The sequence below is a fragment of the Oratosquilla oratoria genome, chromosome 9 (genome assembly GCF_046742065.1).
Source record: "Oratosquilla oratoria isolate Oo_2021 chromosome 9, ASM4674206v1, whole genome shotgun sequence".
Taxonomy (NCBI): domain Eukaryota; kingdom Metazoa; phylum Arthropoda; class Malacostraca; order Stomatopoda; family Squillidae; genus Oratosquilla; species Oratosquilla oratoria.
In genome coordinates this window covers 54764187-54782916 of record NC_134785.1, presented here as the reverse complement: position 1 = coordinate 54782916, position 18730 = coordinate 54764187, and the positions used below count along the sequence as shown (strand labels likewise).

At 39.6% G+C, this 18730-nt stretch overlaps 1 protein-coding gene across 5 annotated transcripts in view; it reads right to left on the bottom strand.

The window, feature by feature from the left end:
- The window catches only part of LOC143028419 (uncharacterized), a 71157-nt gene that overhangs the window by 18391 nt on the left and 34036 nt on the right, over positions 1-18730 (bottom strand). For 4 of the 5 annotated variants that reach the window (XM_076190470.1, XM_076190473.1, XM_076190471.1 and 1 more), the window contains 9 exons: positions 16045-16193; positions 15571-15672; positions 14218-14379; positions 13871-14054; positions 13625-13730; positions 9265-9397; positions 6472-6611; positions 5316-5497; positions 974-1154 (listed from right to left, as the gene is read on the bottom strand). In XM_076190470.1, the coding sequence (XP_076046585.1) occupies positions 974-1154; positions 5316-5497; positions 6472-6611; positions 9265-9397; positions 13625-13730; positions 13871-14054; positions 14218-14379; positions 15571-15672; positions 16045-16193 (1339 nt within the window). The remainder of the gene's footprint in view (positions 1-973; positions 1155-5315; positions 5498-6471; positions 6612-9264; positions 9398-13624; positions 13731-13870; positions 14055-14217; positions 14380-15570; positions 15673-16044; positions 16194-18730) is intronic. The other variant, XM_076190472.1, reaches the window with a different exon arrangement.

Below are 18730 nucleotides of genomic sequence, written 5' to 3'. Positions count from 1 at the left end.
ATAGGTCTATCAATCTTTCACAATCCTTTCACATAATTTCACTTTTATTCTAGTAAAAAATACCAGCCAATAATTTAGTGGTGTCTCCTTACTCCACCTTTGTGAATGGTATTACATTTGTCCTTTTCCAATCAAGTGACACAATGCCTTGTTTTAAGGAACACATAAGACTGTGAACCTTGTCCATCACTTGTTCCTTATAATTTTTAAGTATCCAGTTTGAGATTCTGTCAAGTCCTGATGCTTCTGTCACATCCAATGATCCCAGGATATTGAGCACTTCCTTCACCTCTACATTTATATCTTCCAAACCTGAATTCTTGCTCCCCTTGCTTTCCTGGAGGGTTGCGAAGACCAACTAGAGAATTCCCTTCATTATTTCTGCCTAAGATATACCCTCCTTCAAGACCTTAGTGATTGCTTCCCTGTGTCTCAATATATTTATGAACCTGTAAAATAGTTTTTGGTTCATCTTTGGATATATCTACTTCACCTCTTTCAATATCACTTTCTTCATCCCTAAAAATTCTTGTATAGGCATTTCTAGCTCGTTTTTAAGCTTCTTTTGTTCTGTTGCTCCTTCTCTTCTTCCATTTTCCACCTAGTCATGTCCCTGGTTTTTTTCTACAATCCCACACTTTCCGCTGAACCTGTCCTATTCCTGCTTCCTCCTTCCACTTATCTTTGGCATATGTTTGTTCACTCCCAGGTAGTAAATGTTAAGGAATTATGTATATGTGTATGACCTGGTGGATAGAGTTGATAAATGACAAATGATACATACATAAATACATGTACCAAAGGCTTTTTTCCCCCTTACACGGGAGGTAGCTAAAATGACAAATGATGGCAGGGTTATATACCCAATTTTGCAACTTTGGTGATAAAATATGCAGGTAAACTGGCACTCTGCCATTTCAAGTATGAAAAAGAGTACTAGTCCTCCTATATACAGAACATACGCAATACTTACTTGTTACATTTTTGGCACTCGTATGGTCTCTCGCCAGTGTGTGATCGTTCATGTTGTTTTAAATGAGACGACTTTTTAAACGCTGACTGACAGTAACGACACTTGTGAGGACGATCAGGGGGCGCCTCTCCAGATTCATTCAGGTATGACTGGTTATGACGTGTAACTTGTTTTACTTGACCTGTACAAAAGAAGGGACAAAGATTCATTCAGGTAAGACTGGTTATGACGTGTAACTTGTTTTACTTGACCTGTACAAAAGAAGGGACAATATCTAACTGAACAAGAGCCATAAACAAGGAATCAATATCATACATAATCAATTAACATGTACTCTCGCTTCTCTTTTCTATGAGAACCACAGCCTGAGGGTAGCAGACCAAGGCCACCAGGCTGGCCTATAAATCAATCAGAAGAAGCTGTATTATTGTCTGAATTCTGTGAATGATGGGTAGTGTAAGACATTATGTTGTGTCTTCTGCAATGTGACTGCATAATGGACATATGGTACCTGTTTCCATGGCAATTTTGTGTTGGTATTGTTTAAAAACAGGTATGTTAGAAGCATTTAGCAAAAGGTAAGAATTTTCTTTTTCTTTCTGGACTTGAAGAAGGTACAAGACAGGGTTAAGAAAGATGCTTTGTGGAGTGTGTTACAAAAAGAGTATACACTCAAGTAATACTCAATCAAATGTCAACTCCCTATAATTTGGTCAAGACACCTGGTGATTTCCATACATTTGTGGGTCAGGGTACTATACTATCCAGTACACTGAAATAACACCATTACAAAATTGTGTGCCTACCTTACTGTTGCCTGCCCTATAGCTGAAATTAAGAAAAAGAACAACTAAAGGGATTCAATAGAAATACCACAAATCAAATCAACAACAAACAGAAAGAACTGGTAAAACTAACAAAATTAATGGAAGAAAATGATAATTGCTTAATAGGAAGACCAGTAAAAACCATCAAAAACTAGAAATCAACCCCCCCCCCCCACCACCCCATGAAACAATTGGTGTAACAGAGGGCAAGGTACCATCATCCCAAGAGCAATGTGACATCATCAACAAGCATTTCTCCAAAACTAGCTTCAAGCCCACTATGCCAGAAAACAGGAGGAGGAGGAAAAAAAAAAAAAAAAAAAAAAACCCTGACACTAAAGCCAGGCCCCCCCACCAGTAAAGATGAAAGAGCCACAAAGAAATTAAAAAACCCCAAAGCTGAAGGGCCAGAAAAGATTTCAAAGCTACAAAACAGAATGCCACAAACCAGGACAGTGTAGGAGCACAGCAAACTTTGGTAGCATGTTCTTCAGCATCATCAAAGAGGTTAAGACAATAATCATTCTTGCTGTCAGTTGCATTGCTTGATCAAATAATCTCAGCAATTAAATTGTCTCCAAGATATAGAGAAATTATTGCCTCAAAAGCAGTTTTGGCAGTATTATCAGATGTTAATGTCACAGAGCACTGATTGGAAATTAAGTCACCATCATATCTGAGATGGATGTGGAGAATTGTTCTGAAAGGCTTGAATGCATAACTAACAGCACAGTACAATAAGGATGCATAGACCTTTATTAACTTCAGTGTCAAGACAGGACTTAGCAGGTGACCCATGGGGTCTTCCAGTATGAGAAACAGCATAAGGGGGAGTACAGGTGCCTGTGCATGCGTAGTATCACTATCACGACCAGAGAATAGCATCTTGAGGATCTGGTTAACCATCTCTCAAAGACCAAAGGCGTTTTGAAGTATATATAGAGCTACACTAAAGACCCACTGTTGATTGGATTAAGAAAAGAAAGGAAATAACAATTTCCATATATTTCGATCACTGGCTGTGATCCTCTTCAGTGGAATACCGCTGAAGAGGATCACAGCCAGTGATTGAAATATACAGAAATTGTTATTTCCTTTCTTTTCTTAATCCAATCAACAGTGGGTCTTTAGTGTATTTATAAAAATGTGTTACGACATTACTTGGCAGTGGTATATCAAGCTGTTATAATGATTTAAATGGCTCCAGGGGCCAAGGGAAACCACCTACTAGGATTACAACAGGAGCAAGTGCTGGCTGTTGTGAACAAGGCATCTCATCCCCATAGGGCCACTTGTTTTAAAAAGTGAATCTTCAAGATTCTAAAGTTTGTCCACAACAGCGCTGTGACCTCCTCCAATGTTTCATACCAGCCCAGACACCCAACCATACAGCACTGGACGACCTCAGAAGGGGGTCCTTCTGTTGGGTGGCACTGTTGGTCCTTAGTGGCAGCCTAATTCTGGGAACAACCTTGCTAGCATGGGTAACCCTCTCCCCTTATGTAGGGCAGAGTAGGGGCCAAAGCCAGCATCACTTGTCAGATCATAGGGACACAAGTCCCCCCATCACAACAAGGTGGTTCCTATTGGTTGAATCCACAAAACTCTCCTTTTCTTCTACCTGGCTGATCACACTGGTGGTGGCACAAAGTTTGCTGATCTGCCTCAACTACTGATTGTCCAGTAGTAACCACTGCCACCTCTTGCTGCCAAGATTCTGGCCCTAACCAATAAAGTATCCAGTCACGGACTCAACATCCAATGTCTGTTGTAATTTCACTAAAATATGGTCAGGGAATCCAGTCACAAATGATAACTTCACAGCCCTTTCAAAACCTTCTTCTGTCCACCAAGCTAATCTCCTTATTTCACTGGCAAAGATGTCTATTATTCTCCTAATTATCATATTATTTCACTGTCAAAGATGTCTATTGTTCTCCTAATCATCATATCCTATTCAGGTTTACATATGCATCAAATATGCCTTGTGCAAAAGCCTCTTTCAATATACTCTTGATCTTATTGATGTTTAACTGATCCTGTTTATTCATCTCAAGGTATAATGCCAACACATTCCCTTCCAAAAACAAAGGCATGAAGCTAGCAAAATCTTTAACCTCTGTCAACTCATCCACTAACTTTGTCTTTTTTAACCACCCAACAAAGTCCCCTGTACCACTGAATTGTTTTATCAATTCACTACTCAACTTCCCTTTTGTCTACATGAGAGTTGACAAGTCTACATAGCTTATGGCACAAAATTCCTATCCTCTCATCTTTTCCCTTGTTGTGGGTCCAGCTGATTGGTGAAGCAACCCACACTCGACTTTGTGGGGGATTTATGTACCATCGAACAACCACTTCCAGATACCAAACTACTAACACTACTACTGGATAATGGAACAACAAGCCAACTACTACTGCTTCCCTATGCTCTGCTACCCTAAATTTAGCTCCTTCATTCAGATGCATTTCGCTGAACTCTGGTCCACTAGGTACAGAAAAAATACAAATGAAAAAATGGGAGCTCCCTTTCATCCACACCCTAGCAACACTTACCGACAAGAAGACACCCTTCCAGGATATTCTTCTGACCAGCATTTTGACAATAATGCCAACTCCCCACATCACAGTGATGCCAACCTAACATTCAATTATACTACATATACCTAACTGTAGTATACACGAAAGTAGCAATTCTCATGGAGTCCCACCATCTACTTTCCAATTTATCTTACGTACCTTCAAATTCCTGTATGGTACATGTGTACACTATCAATTTATCAACACAAATATTAGAACAGAAGTTTTGCACTCTAGCGGCCAGTAATATAAACAATTGGCAGGGCCCGTTTCGGCCATGGCATTCCTTGGGGAGATGGGACTGCTCAGACAGACAGTCTAGGGAACAGCAACAACAACAATAACAATTGGCAGGTAATTTTTTCTTTCTTTTCTAGTTAAGCACCATTTCCAGTAAAGGAGCTCCCATATAACTGATATTCTATTGTAATAGGCAAAAGGAATCTAAGCCTCTTGCCTCAAGTCTCTCTGACTAGAAACCCTGTACTCTAGAGTGGCAGGCAATGGTTCTCAAGGCCTCCCATAGCTCTCTGGGTAAAAAATCTTTGGGACTACTGTCTCTATTGCCTTAGTGTGGAGCTGCTTATTTGTCATTAGCTGAAAGTAATAAGAGGGGAGCGGTCACCAGTTGTCAGTTCTCCATGTGTGAAATTGTGGAGGATATACAGTTCAAGTTTATGCACAGCGATCTTGGGGAGATCAAGTGCTGGCCTCTTGGGGTTGCACCTCTGGATAGCAAGAAGGCTTCACAGGTTTTGATGATGGGCAACAGGGATATGATTCTCTCTGCTATTCATCATACAGGATCATAAAGGATTTATGGGATAACCCCGTTTCAGCCACGGCATTCCTTACAGACAGTCTAAGGAACAACAACAACAACGGTAGTCCAAGCATTTTCCTTTCATCTTCATGTCTCTTCATGTACTTACCTCCATTTGTGATGAGTATCGGCTCCTGAAGAGGAATGTCGGGCAAAGGAATGAATTTCTTTTTGAGGGCTTGTCTGTGGGGTGAAGCAATATGAGATAGCTGATGCGTCTTGCGATGAGAGGCGGTGCGGAAAACTTTGTTGCAAAGACTGCAAGCGTAAGGCTTCTGCCCAGTGTGTAACCTAGAAATGGAAGAAAATAAAACAATAATGTTGAAAATATTAAGCTTCGTTTTTCAAAGCCTCATTTTTGTGTACATCTTTGTTTTTTATCCTTTCATTTTCACTTTTGACTCTGTTCAATTCCTTTTTTAGATCATTAAGCTCTCTGTTAGTTTTGGCATTAGCTTTCTTTAGCGGGTTCACCTCTCTGTAAATTGCACTGTATTCAGCTTTCAGATCAATTAGTTCTTCTATCAATTCTACAATCTCCCAATTTCTTGGGACATTTTTATTCCTAGATTATCTTTCCAATTTCAAACCTCTACCTAATATTCCACTTTCTTTTATATACTCTGAAAATACATTATTATCAAACCTTTGGTTTAATATCGAGGTTTGTACTACACAAGACTTTTTAGGTATAACACCCAATGGCAACTCTACTCTGCATACATCCCATCTTCACTTCGTTGGTTCACTTTTTCATCTTTCACGTTCATCATTCTCCATTTTGTGTATTTAACAATAATGTTGAATTTACTCTATTTTATCATTTTGGTCACTCGATAAACACATGTGAGAGAGAGAGAGAGGAGAGAGGGGGAGAGAGAGAGAGGGAGGAAGGAGAGAGGAGATACAGGGTGGGGGAGAGAGATAGAGAGAGTGGGGGAAAGAGAGAAGGGGAAAGAAAAAGAGGGAGAGAAAGAGGGGAGGAAAGGGAGGTAAAGGGGAGAGAGAGATAGAGAAATAGAGAGGGAAAGAGAGACAGAAAGAGAGGGAGAAAGACAGAGTGAGAAGTAAAGAGAAGGAAAGAGAAGGCGACAGTGGGATACAACAGGAGACAACAGGTGACAAGGGGGACAGAGGGAAAAGTAGAGGGAAAGAGAAGGAAATGTACAAGGAGAGATGGGAGGGAAGGAGGGACGGAGGGAGAGACTAAAGTTACCAAAGTATCACAAGTGTCACATAAATCTAAAACTAGCAAATAAACTCACCATGTATGGACTCTGAGAGAGGCCTGGGTGGCAAATTTCTTTTCGCACCTTGTGCAACCATATTCACGTATACCTGAATGGGTTTTAAGGTGGGCCACTAGCGATGACTTGACTGTGAAGGTTCTATAACATTTATTGCACTGGAAAAGAAAAAAATAATTAATTGACGATAATGATGATGAAGATAAATTTTTTCTTCCACATGATTAGCTATTACCCGCAAAGCAAGGTGGCTAGTAATACATACATATGCCAAAGGCTTTTTCCCCTTTACAAGGGAGATAGCAAAAAAACAATGACATAAAATTCACTCCCATTCTCCCCTTCTCCCTCCCTCTCATCTTGGCTCCTCCATTATGATGGGTCATCCCTGCTTCTCGTCCACTGCCCTAGGTCAGAAGCAAGGTTGCAAGACACAGTGCATCTACAGCAAGGCTGCTTCATTAAATTGGCGACCCCTCCTCTCCGTCCCCTCATTCAGAAAAAGAGAAGACAGAGGCTGAACCCCATCACTGTCTTAGCATTACCACTGGTTACTCTGGTGCAACCCTCCGTTAAAACATTTATATTCTTCCCAAAACTTTGTCACTTGAGCATGGTCATGCGATTAAGTCTATTTCTTTTTATTTATGAATGTTTCCCGATACCACCGTTATTACACCATTTTGTGTATATATCTTCATGCCAAGGTGATGAGACGTGCAAGGGCAGAGGATGGCGGTGAGGTAGAAGTCTAAAAGGCGGCTAGAGGAAGTGGATAGCTTTAGGTATTTGGGGTCACATGTGGCAGGGAAGGGAGGAATGGAGGTGCAGGTAAACTGTAGATTGAGAGAAGCCATAAATGCCTTGGGGGAACAGAAAATGTTATGAGAAATAAGCAACTGGGAATGGAGGCAAAAAAAGAGATTGTATGAGGGGGTAATTGTGCTGGTGGCATTGTACGGGCCAGACTTGGTATTTAATAGAGGTAGAGAGGAAAAGTTTAAATGTGTTTGAGATGAGGTTGGATTGAGTAAGAAACAAGGTGAGGAGGAGAGCGAGAATGGAAAAGATGGCAGATAGGGTTGATGAAAGATTATTGGGATGGTTTAGTCATGGAAAGAATGAATGATGGAAGATTAGTAAAAGAGGTGCGGAAGGTAGAGGTGGGTGGAGTAAGCTTGAGGGGATGACCAAGGATGAGATGGATGGATGGGGTGAAAGGAGTTTTGAGCAAGGAAGGGAAAAGGTAGGAGATAAGGATGAGTGGAAAAGGACTGTATTTGGATGATATTGTTACACAAGGGAGGGATGGGAAATGCATGGGTAGGGGTGCTTATGTGTGAATATTTTGATGCATCCCGAAGAGATTTGTCCCCATCTTTTCCTTTTCTGCATAAGGGGATGGAGGAAGGTGGGTCACTGATTAAGTGAAGTGGCCTTGCTGTGGATGTACTGTGTTTTGTTGCATTGCATTTGACCCAGGGCAATTGGTGGATGCAAGGATGACCCACCATCCATGAGGAGCTGAGATTTGAGGGGTGGAGAGGGTGGTGGAATAGGTGGCAATAGGTACATGCTTCTGACTTAGCTCTCTCCCTTATAAGGGGGAAAAAGCTTTTGGTATATATAGATTGACTAATATAATAACCTCTTCCTTTTTATTCTCATTTGTATGACATACACTCATTGAATCCATAGAGAAAAATGGCAATAATCTAATGCCACAACATTCCATTACCTTATGTGTCAATAGTATTAATTTAATGTTGTCATAGTTGCCATAGCAGTTGCTTCCTGAGTGTGAGTAAAAAACTATCCCAAGTTCATAAATGCATAACAGATAAACCATAAACAAAAATAATGCATTACATAACCAATATTTCCATGAAAAAGTGGCACAAAATCAAAATATTTTGCACATAGGTGTATTGCACTTCAAAATTATGGAATGCAGCAGAACTAACCTCAGATAGTAGTACATTACCAAAAACTTATCCTTTCTCTAAAATCTTCATGTGTCTCTATTGAGGAGTGGTCACAGATGAGAATTTTTTCCATGCTCTACCTATATCTTATATTACCTTAAGACAAATTATGCAAACAATTTTCTTTTTAAATATGCTGACACCAGCATTTATCTGAGCTATATATTGACCTGATGATGTATGGGTTAAAGACCTATATATGAGGGTTCCAGTTGATTTCCTCCTTCCAGTCTCTTTTATACCTGTTTGTGGTTGCAAGATGAACAGCAAAGATGCATATTTTTTAAAACTTAAAACTGCAACCCTAAGTGGCTGACACTTCATCTCTGTAATGGATCTTAGACCCCTCTATCAACTTCAACTACATTTCTTACACATAACCAACAACTGCTCTTCTACTTTTACTCAGTGACATAACAACAAACCAACATCTATACAATACAGACCACTCTAAAGTTTCTTCCTATAGAGATCTATTGAAAGGCTTGAAAAACATTGCCAGCCACTTTGGGATGCAAGTCTTCCACTCTGTGTAACTAGTGGCAATAATTATTGTTATTAAAAATACAGAGTGGGGGATCCCTAATCTATACATTTTCACCCACTTCAATCAAAAGAAATCCTCTCAACCAAATAAAAGGTATGAAAAAATGTTACTAGTACGATGTATAAGGATAAGCTGAATCAAAAACTGAAACGAAATGTTACTAATACAATGTATAGCAATAAACTGAAACATAAGAAAAAATGGTCTCAACTGAAATTCAAGAATACACTGAACACAATTACTAAAGATTTTTTTTCTGGATTAATTTTTTTCTCTTACCATAAAAGGTCTCTCATTTGTATGGGTTCTGATGTGTCTGACTAAGTCTGACGGTTTCTTGAATTCCTTGGAGCAATACATGCAAACGTGCCACTTAATATGGCCAACCATCTTGACAGGAACTACATAACGCCTGCAAAAAAAATAATAAAAAAAATAAATAAAAAGAAGAAAAAAGATAAATAAATGGATAAATAGAAATAAATACATATACATATATATATGCAGAGTCCATTAAGAAGAGGAAAAACACACAGATTATGTTTTTCCTCTTCCTAGTGGACTCGTCATATTTGTGATTCACATGTGCCTTGTGACATTTGTGCATATGTATGTACATGTATACATATATATCAGATATATATATATATATATATATATATACAATCGCCGCCATAGGTTTGGGCACGATAATGCTGATATTAATACTTATGTCACAAATTAGAACTCCCTCGCCCTCAATATCCCAAGTGAGCCAAATATTTATTTGTATACCTGGCAGTGAGACCAAGGTTGGCTGCCACCAGGGCATCCAGTGTTTCAAGGCTCGGTGCTGTTTGAGATTGGACAGGGGGAAGATTACCTTTCTGTAGCTCCGCACTCTGCTTTCAATTTTACATAAATTCTCAGTGGTTTGGCATCTGTGTTGCCAGTTATGGGTAATGGACATGAAATTGAATGTGACAAGATTACTGCTATAGTGGCCCTGTTTAAGGCAGGGCATTCTGTGAAGGAAATCTCTGAAAATATAGGAGTTACAGTGCATTCAGTACAACGCTGGTTGTTACATTTCAAGGATGGTTGGGGTGGGGGGGTGTTACTACCTACCCTATGTCAGCGCTGTGGCAGACTCAGGAAACTCACAACACTCACTTTAAATATTATCAAGCATGAGATAGACAAGTCTCCTCGTAAATTTGCTAAACAAATTCAGAGCAGGAAAACCCTGGGTTATTAAGTGGTGTGTCTCTTCGCACAGTGCAACGCTGCTCCCTCCACCATCCTTGAAACATAACAAACCACTGAGAATTTACGTAAAATCGAAGGCAAAGCACAGAGCTTCACGTAATCCTCCCCCTGCCCAATCTCAAACAGCACTGACCCTGGAAACACTGCATGCCTTGGTGGCAGCCAACCTTGGTCTCACCACCAGGCATAAGAAAAAATATCTGGCTCACTCGGGATATTGAGGGCAAGGGACTTCCAATTTGTGGCATAAGTACTGATGTCAGCATTATCGTGTCCAAACTTATGGCGGCTATAGTACATATATATATATATATATATACATACACATACATATACCAAGGGCTTTCTCCCTCTTACAAGGGAGGCAGGGGGGAAAGAAATGTATATATATTTATATATATAGGCTTACAGTTTCTGAGATCTCACAGATCAACAATAACACTATATTGCCTGAGATCTCTTTCAGGTGACTCATGGCCCCAAAGAATCTAGACACCGCCAAAGGTTAGCCCACAGGTTGCTGAGAGAGGACACTGTAGTGCTGTCTGAAATGGGTATTGTTGCTATGGATTGTAGTTCACCAGTGCCTCTATCCTGGTGGGCAATCTCACACTGGTGTCATACATTATGTTACATTTCATATGTTTCTGAAAGGGGTAAATGTAGGGCAATGTAGGATAGGGTTCTGTGTCTGTGTAGTGACTGTGCTGGGGACATTTTGTCTACCACAAGGCTAATTCTGTGTTGATACTGTTTTAATGTTGAGTTACAAGCTAAACACCATGGGAAGAGTGTTATTCTGGTGTCATAGGAGGGTTTTCTCTTTTGTGCTTATATCTGGAGGTATCTAGTACTAAAATTGTTGGTCTTGATAGTATTTGTTAAGTAATTTTCATTCACCTAATTCTCAATTGTGTTAGGGATCAATGATGGATACCTGTTTGTGGTGATCTTGCACTATTGGACAGCACAGCTGCCCCTTTTCAAAAAAATTTAAACCCCTGTGGGTTTGACACCTTGTTTATGGATTAGACCCAAGATCTATGAGCTTCTTCTGTACTTATCACACCTTTTCACCAATAGAGAGTTGACAATCAGCAACTGCTCCCCTCCACCAGCTACAATGGTTCTCAACCAGGGGGCAATGGTAAGAATTTTGGGGTTCATAACTGGTCAACCATGAAATAAAAGACCACAATAATGTTCAAAGTTCCTAAAGGGGGTAATGGAGGGAATTTTTTTTTAGAACCTCTATCCTGTGTAGGAATGTTTCTGTGTCATTGCCTAAAAGCAGTAGAAGAGTGGTTCTCAATATTTTCACTCCATTACTCTCTTTAGAAACTTTGCACACTGTCGAAGTCTCTTAATTTGTTCTCTTCCCTACATACCCTCCCTCCAAATTAATATAAACACAAAATACAGACGAAGAGATTGCTTTTCTTTTATTTCATGGTTGACCAGCTTTCAGCCAGTGAGACACGAAACAGTCCTACACTAACACAACATAGACAACAGTCCAAAGTCTCTTCTTAGAGAGGTCTATGAGAGGGCCTACAAACTATTGCCAGCCACTGTGGGGATGTGGGTTTTCCACTCAGTGAAACCCCAGGCAACAACTTTTATTATCAACAGTGTGTTGAGTGTATTCAGGGATGAAATGGGTGGGAATGATTTTATGCCTTTTCCTTTTTGGCTACCTCCCTTGTAAGGGGGAAAAAGCCTTGGTATATGTATGTATGTATAAGAACAAACTTAATGCTGAAAGATACAAAGACTCGTCACTAGGAGCATAGCTCACTTCCCATATAATACAACTAGGTATATGCTGGCAGAACCACCCCTTCCTTCCCTTGTCCTCTCTTCATTCCCAACACCCTCCATACTATACTCCCAAACTCAAAATGACCCCTCCCTTTCAACTTAGTTTCACTTAATGCCAACACATCCATTTTCCTTCTCACATACATATTGCCTATCTCTTCCCTTTTACTCTCATTTGTACCACACCCACACATATTCAAAGACCCAAAGCTTAGGGGTCTGGTTGGAAATCTCCCAGACCCTCTTATTCTTTGACTTCTTGTAGGATAGGGATACAGAGAGGAGGATACCTAGTCCAGTCACTCCATCCCACCTTGGTTGCCTTTTACGACCCAAAGAGGGTCATGGTGGCAAAATTCTTCCTTCCCCCTAACATAGGGGATAGAGGCAAAAAATGGAAATATATACTCAAAGAGATGGTACATGACAGTTTAAGGGGAGGGAAAAAATAATAAAATAAAATAAAATAATTATATTCCCCCATTCTCCCCTAAGAACATGTACATCCAAAATTCTTCCTACTCTTCTCCTGGGTACCACAATATAATTCATTAAAAACCTATTTACCACCCTATCCACCACCTCCCATGTGTACACGTAACACAATCCTGATCATTTTACTATCACTCCTTTCTACTGCCCTTCCTCACTCACTTGTATGACACCTCTTCAGAACAATACTGTCACCAAGTATAGAAGTACTAGTTACCAGTGACAAAATACAAATACAGAAGAACTTTGGCTCTAGAAAGTCTCACAAGTCATATAAATCGGTTCTCGACCAAAAAAGTCAAGAATTTTTTGCACCGGCAGTTGGTCAAAATATCAATTCTTAACCAACATGAACAGACTTGATGGGCAAAATTCAAAGTTTTGTGGAAAAATACCACCATGATAAAGCTGTATCCAGCAGATCAGTAAACATTTTTGGTCCACAACCAAATCCGTTTTGGAACAGTTTTCTACGATGAATTGTGATAAAGAACCGAGGTTTTACTGTACAGTGAAACCTCTCATTAACGGATGTTAATTAGCTGTTTTTGCTGTGTTTTCGGTGTTTTTGGTGCTGTTGTTTGGTGCGTGCAATCACTATGCCACCCAAAAACCACTCCAAAACACCGAAAACACAGCAAACACAGCTAATAAACGTCCATTAATGAGAGGTCTCACTGAAATGCATTATCTAAGAGTGGATCTGGTTCTTCATCACCAGCTAGTACAAGGACGAGAAGAGCAGTATCCAATTGTATGTACTCGTTATTTGTACAAGTGGAAAAAAAAAAAAAAAAATCATGGTTGATCTTGGGTCCAGTTTGATGACTAAGTCCCAGCCTCTCATGGCTATACCTACAGGAGTTGAAAGAGTTGATGGGTTTTGAGGACAAGGGGCCAGATGATAATGCTCTCAAACAACTGTTTTGCAAGATCACCACATGCAAGTATCCACTATTGTAACTCTGAGTTCCACAAATTTAGTTAATCTAAACTTTTTTTAGTATGTAGATATCTAAGCCACTGTATTTTTTAGTTAAAGAATACCCACAAACTAGAAACTAATATCAATACACACTTCACTGATCCATCAATGTTTTTGTCGATGAGCGTAAGGAAGGCCACTTTCTTCTTGTCCTTTTCAGCCCCTTGATCTGCACCAAACTCTTTCTTAATGACCACACCTACGAAAGAAAAAAGGCTAAATTAATAATGTGTACACAACTCCCTAGGAAAAGAAATAATTCTTTATAACAATATAGGCATTTATATCAAAGATATATTATACAATATTCTACTGATGAAACATATGAGCTGCCATTACCATCTTTAACGTCTTTGTCTTTTGGCTGAGTAATGCCAGAATTCTTAAGGGCTTGTTGCACAATATCTACACTTGAAGAGCTGGTGGACACACTGAAACCTACACCCTGGTTATTACCAGAAGTGGCTGAAGTTTCCTCTAAACCTTCCTCATTCTTGGGATTAACTAGTATAAACTCCACATCCTAAAAATAAAATAATGTTACTGAGAAATGTAATATCCGAACATTCAACAATTAACAAAGATGATCTTTCATAACTACATAATAAAGCCTCTGATCTCTACCAATAGACCCACAGTTCCTGAATAAAATGAAATGTCACCTGAATAGGCCATATGTCACTCACCTTCACTGGCTGACACTGTTCTTCAACTTCCCTGACTTGCTCCTGTTGCTGAAGCTGTTGCTGCTGCTGTTCCTCCTCCTGTTGCACTGCCATAGATTCAGTTTCACTCTCGTTATTATTATTATTTGAAGTACCTGAGATTAGATTTGCAAGTTCCTGAAACTCAAAATAGAATATAACTTTACTCTCCAATGTATGGGAACTGGAATCAGACAATACAAAACACATCAAACCCTTTTCACTGAAAATAATGTAGCACTGGTGTATGGGATGATTGTAGAGGAAAACAGCAGTCTCTTACAAAGTTATGAAGTGTCTCGAACCTTTTAAGTTTTAACTCAAGAGCAACTGATGTGCTGCATGACTATGTTTACCTCAACCTATAGAAGGTATTTGATAAAGTACCTCATAGTTGATTTATGTGGAAATTGGAATACATTGGAAGACAAAGTGGCAAACTACTAGAATGGATGAAATATTTATTGAAGGAAAGATACATGAGGACAGTAGTAAAGGATAAGATGTCAAGATGGTGAGCAGTAATGAGTGGAGTTCCACAAGGTTCAGTGTTTGCACCAATAACGTTTCTTGTTGTCAATGACATGATGGAAGGAACAATAATCTATGCCAACATGTTTGCAGATGACACAAAAATCATGAGAAGAGTGAAAAATGGAGAGGATGGTAAACTACTGCAGAAAGATCTAGACCAGGGGTTCTCATTAGGGGTGAAATTCACCCCCAGGGGGGAATTTTGGGTTTTCTGGGGGTGATTTGTGACCACAGTCAGTTTACGTGGTGAGGAGAGCAATTATAGGTTTTGGCCTATCTGGCCTGTCACCTGGGCTGGAATTATACTAATATGGGAAAAACATATACTAGTTTGGAAAAAAATAAAAGGGTTTTTAGTAATATTTGCATATTATTTAGAATGCACTTTTTGAAACAGGCAATCTTGGAAAGGAGGGGGGAATGACATTCAGACAAATGGTGAAAGGGGTGAATGGGTCAAGTAAGGCTGAGAACCCTTGATCTAGACAATATTTTTGCATGGAGCCAAGAATGGGGAAATGAAGTTCAATACCAAAAAAAATGCGAAATACTGGAAATGAAAAATAGGGGCAAAAGACCATCCTTAAACTATTCCTTAGGAAGTGAACCCATTACAAAAGCGAAAGAGGAGAAAGACTTGGAAGTCTAGGTATGTTAGAAAATCAAAGGATAGGAGATGAGACCTCAATGAATATTGTTCCTTTCCTGTATACTGCAATACGGTAAATACAAGGTGGCTATGCAAGAAGAAAGGATGAAGATAGAGGAGAAGGAATCATCAATGAAAGAGATGCAAAATACCTTGTGGTTCATATCTGTTCCACCTCCTGCTTTCTGGAGATCATGAATTTGCTTCATGACATTCTGTACTTCGATGGGGAAATTTTCACTGCTATTTACCACCTGCATAAACAGATGTAAAGAAAACAAAACATATAAATACTTAGGCACAAAAAACCAGCCCTATTTAAAAGTATATTTATGAATATTTATCTCATGCAGTTTTATTACTTTTCCTAAACACTACTATGTCATTTACTTCTTCAATTGTGGTATACTTTTATAATTTCATTCAAGTTATTGCAATGTGTTTCTTTTTTTTCATTATTACCAACAACATACAAAATCAAGGAAGCCTTGATAAATCAAAGTAGTCTTTTAGTCTAGTCTGCCAAGAATCTGAATAAATTCATCCAGTTCTAACTAGATAAATTTTCATAAAGTATGCCTCTGTCTTGAAGGTAAATAACTTTAAAATAATGGGAAGAGACTTACTAGAGCTGTTTCACACGAGTGAGCCCGTGATACATGAGCATTAAGACTACCATAACGTTTAAAAACACACGGGCAAGAATCACATCTAAACACATGTTGGTCCCCAATATTCACAGGATGCACACGCTTGATATGACATCTTAAATTACCTGAAAAAGAAAAATTCAAAGTTTTACAAATCTATACCCCATAATTTGACATCATGCTTCTAGCTGATGAACACCAACATGCCTGTATGCGAAATATCAGTCAACTGTCTGGATAAAGCCTTGTAAGGACCCTTGGTTATCCTCATTATGTCTTTCCACACCCCATCTCTTACTAAAAGTTTTCTCAGACAGGTCCTCCTTTTAGCTCCTCCACATCTCTCAACACCAAATCACCCCCATCTAAATCTTAATTATACTCACATTTCATGCATTTTGTTTAGCTAATAAGTCATTTTTTATTTCCGTATTATGACATCAATAAATCATACCTTGGCACTAGGACATTGAGACAATGTTCCCCTGAGGGGAACACCAATTAACCAACATTTAGAAAACCTTAACTTTACCTACTTCCATAATGTTCCCCTGCAGGGGAACACCAATTAACCAACATCTAGAAAACCTTAACTTTACCTACTTCCATCCAGAGGAGCAGTCCTACTGGACCTATACCTGGTCTTTAGAACAAACCCACACTCTTTCACAAAATTTCAACTTCCCTCTAATCCACACTTCTACCATTTTTCTTTTCCTGTTAACCTCTTCAATATGAGTCAAATTCTTGTGGGCAGCATGAGCTGCCTGATGTATGATGATTAGATGATACGTCACAATACTCGTGTTATTGAATATAAAGTTGTAGCTGTATTACTCATTCTCTTTCACTCTGAATATCTATAACCACAGAAAATATGTTCAATCCAGTTCACAGAATATGGGGGGGGTCACTCAGCTACAACTACAAAATAAATATAATCAAGACGCTAACACCAGCATCCTCATATAACCACTCGCAACTCGTGACACCTACGTAGGTGTCACTGTATGGAAAGGGTTAAGGAGAGCAGCACAACAGTGCCTCTCCTTCCTCACCTTTTGCAAGTTGGCAACACAGAAACAAACCTAGGCACCTACACTTTCCCTATATGTCCTGTTATCCAGACCAGCACTACCAAATTGATATGGTTTAATATCACAAACTCCCTCCTATCAGAGGGCTAGGATGGTGCCCCTCACAGAGGACTTTGTAGCATGGAATTTAATGAACTATGCCCTTGGTCCAACTTTGCCTGTGGCAGGGTTCAAGAGGCGAATGTTCTGTTTTAATACCCTAAGGTATTTACTATTCTCTTTATCTTTCCTCTGACCTTGCCACATACACAGTGTCATCAGCAAACAACAACTGGCTCACCTCCCATTTCTTTCCATTATGGGGCAAAGACATGGAATTTAAGAGAATTTCAAAAAGTGGAAAAGTTTGAATGTGTTTGAGATGAAAGGTCTGAGAAATATGGTAGAGGTTATTAGGTTGGATAGAGTGAGAAACAAGAAGGTGAGGAGGAGAGCTGGGGTGGAAAATTAGATGACAGGGCTGACGAAAGAGTATTGGGATGGTTTGGACAAATGGAAAGAAAGAGTGAAAATTAATAAAAGAGGTGTGGAAGGTAGATGTGAAGGGCGTGACCTTGAGGGGATGATCAAGGATGAGATGGATGGATTGGGTGAAGGGAGCATCAAACAAAGAAGAGACCAGGCAGGTTAGGGATGAATGGAGAGTGGCTGTATATAGATGATACTGTTATGAAAGGAAGGGAGGGACAGGGGATGGATGGTAGGGGGTATACGTGAATGATATTTTGATGCAGCACAAAGGTGATTTTTCCAAGTCTTCTTTTTCTGCATGAGGGGACGGAGAGAGGGAGTTGCTGATTAAGTGAAGTGGCCATGCTGTGGATGTACTGTGTCTTGCCGCATTGCTTCTGACCCAGGGCAAAGAGCAGGATACAAGGATGACCTATCATCCATTAGGAGCTAAGATGGAGGAAGGGGTGGTGGGGGGGAGCGGAATGGGTGGGAACAGGTACATGCCTTTGACTTGGCTACCTTCCTTGTAAGGGGGAAAAGTTCTTGATATGAATATATATTTTCTCCTTTGGGGATGCTTGTGTCTGGGATTTGTTGGTGGAGTATTCATTTTGGTGGTCTGTCTTGAAGGGCTTGTTTAATGATCCGAGTGTGCGTTTTGGTGTGGATGTTTTTGTGTGGTATATGTTGTAGGTTCTTATAAAAACAAGAGAGCACTGGGTAAATATTTGACTAAAACTAAAAATAATAGTTAATGTACCTTAACCTCTTCCATACGGTGCCGCCTACGTAGGCGGCATGAGGAGCAAGTGGATACGCGAGGCTGCCATATCAGCATCTTGATTATATTTATTGTAGTTGTCCCTGCGTAACTGACATACTCTCTAAACTGGCTTCATCGCATTTTCTATGGTTATCAAAATTCACGGGTGAAAGAGAGAACAATCGATATAAGCGGTGACTATTTTTTATGATGCGAGTATTATGACACAACATCGTACGTCTGGCAGCTAATGCTGCCCGCGAGATTTTGGCCCGGAGTGAAGTGGTTAATGATCCGAGTGTGCATTTTGGTGTGGATGTTTTTGTGTGGTATATGTAGTACATACATA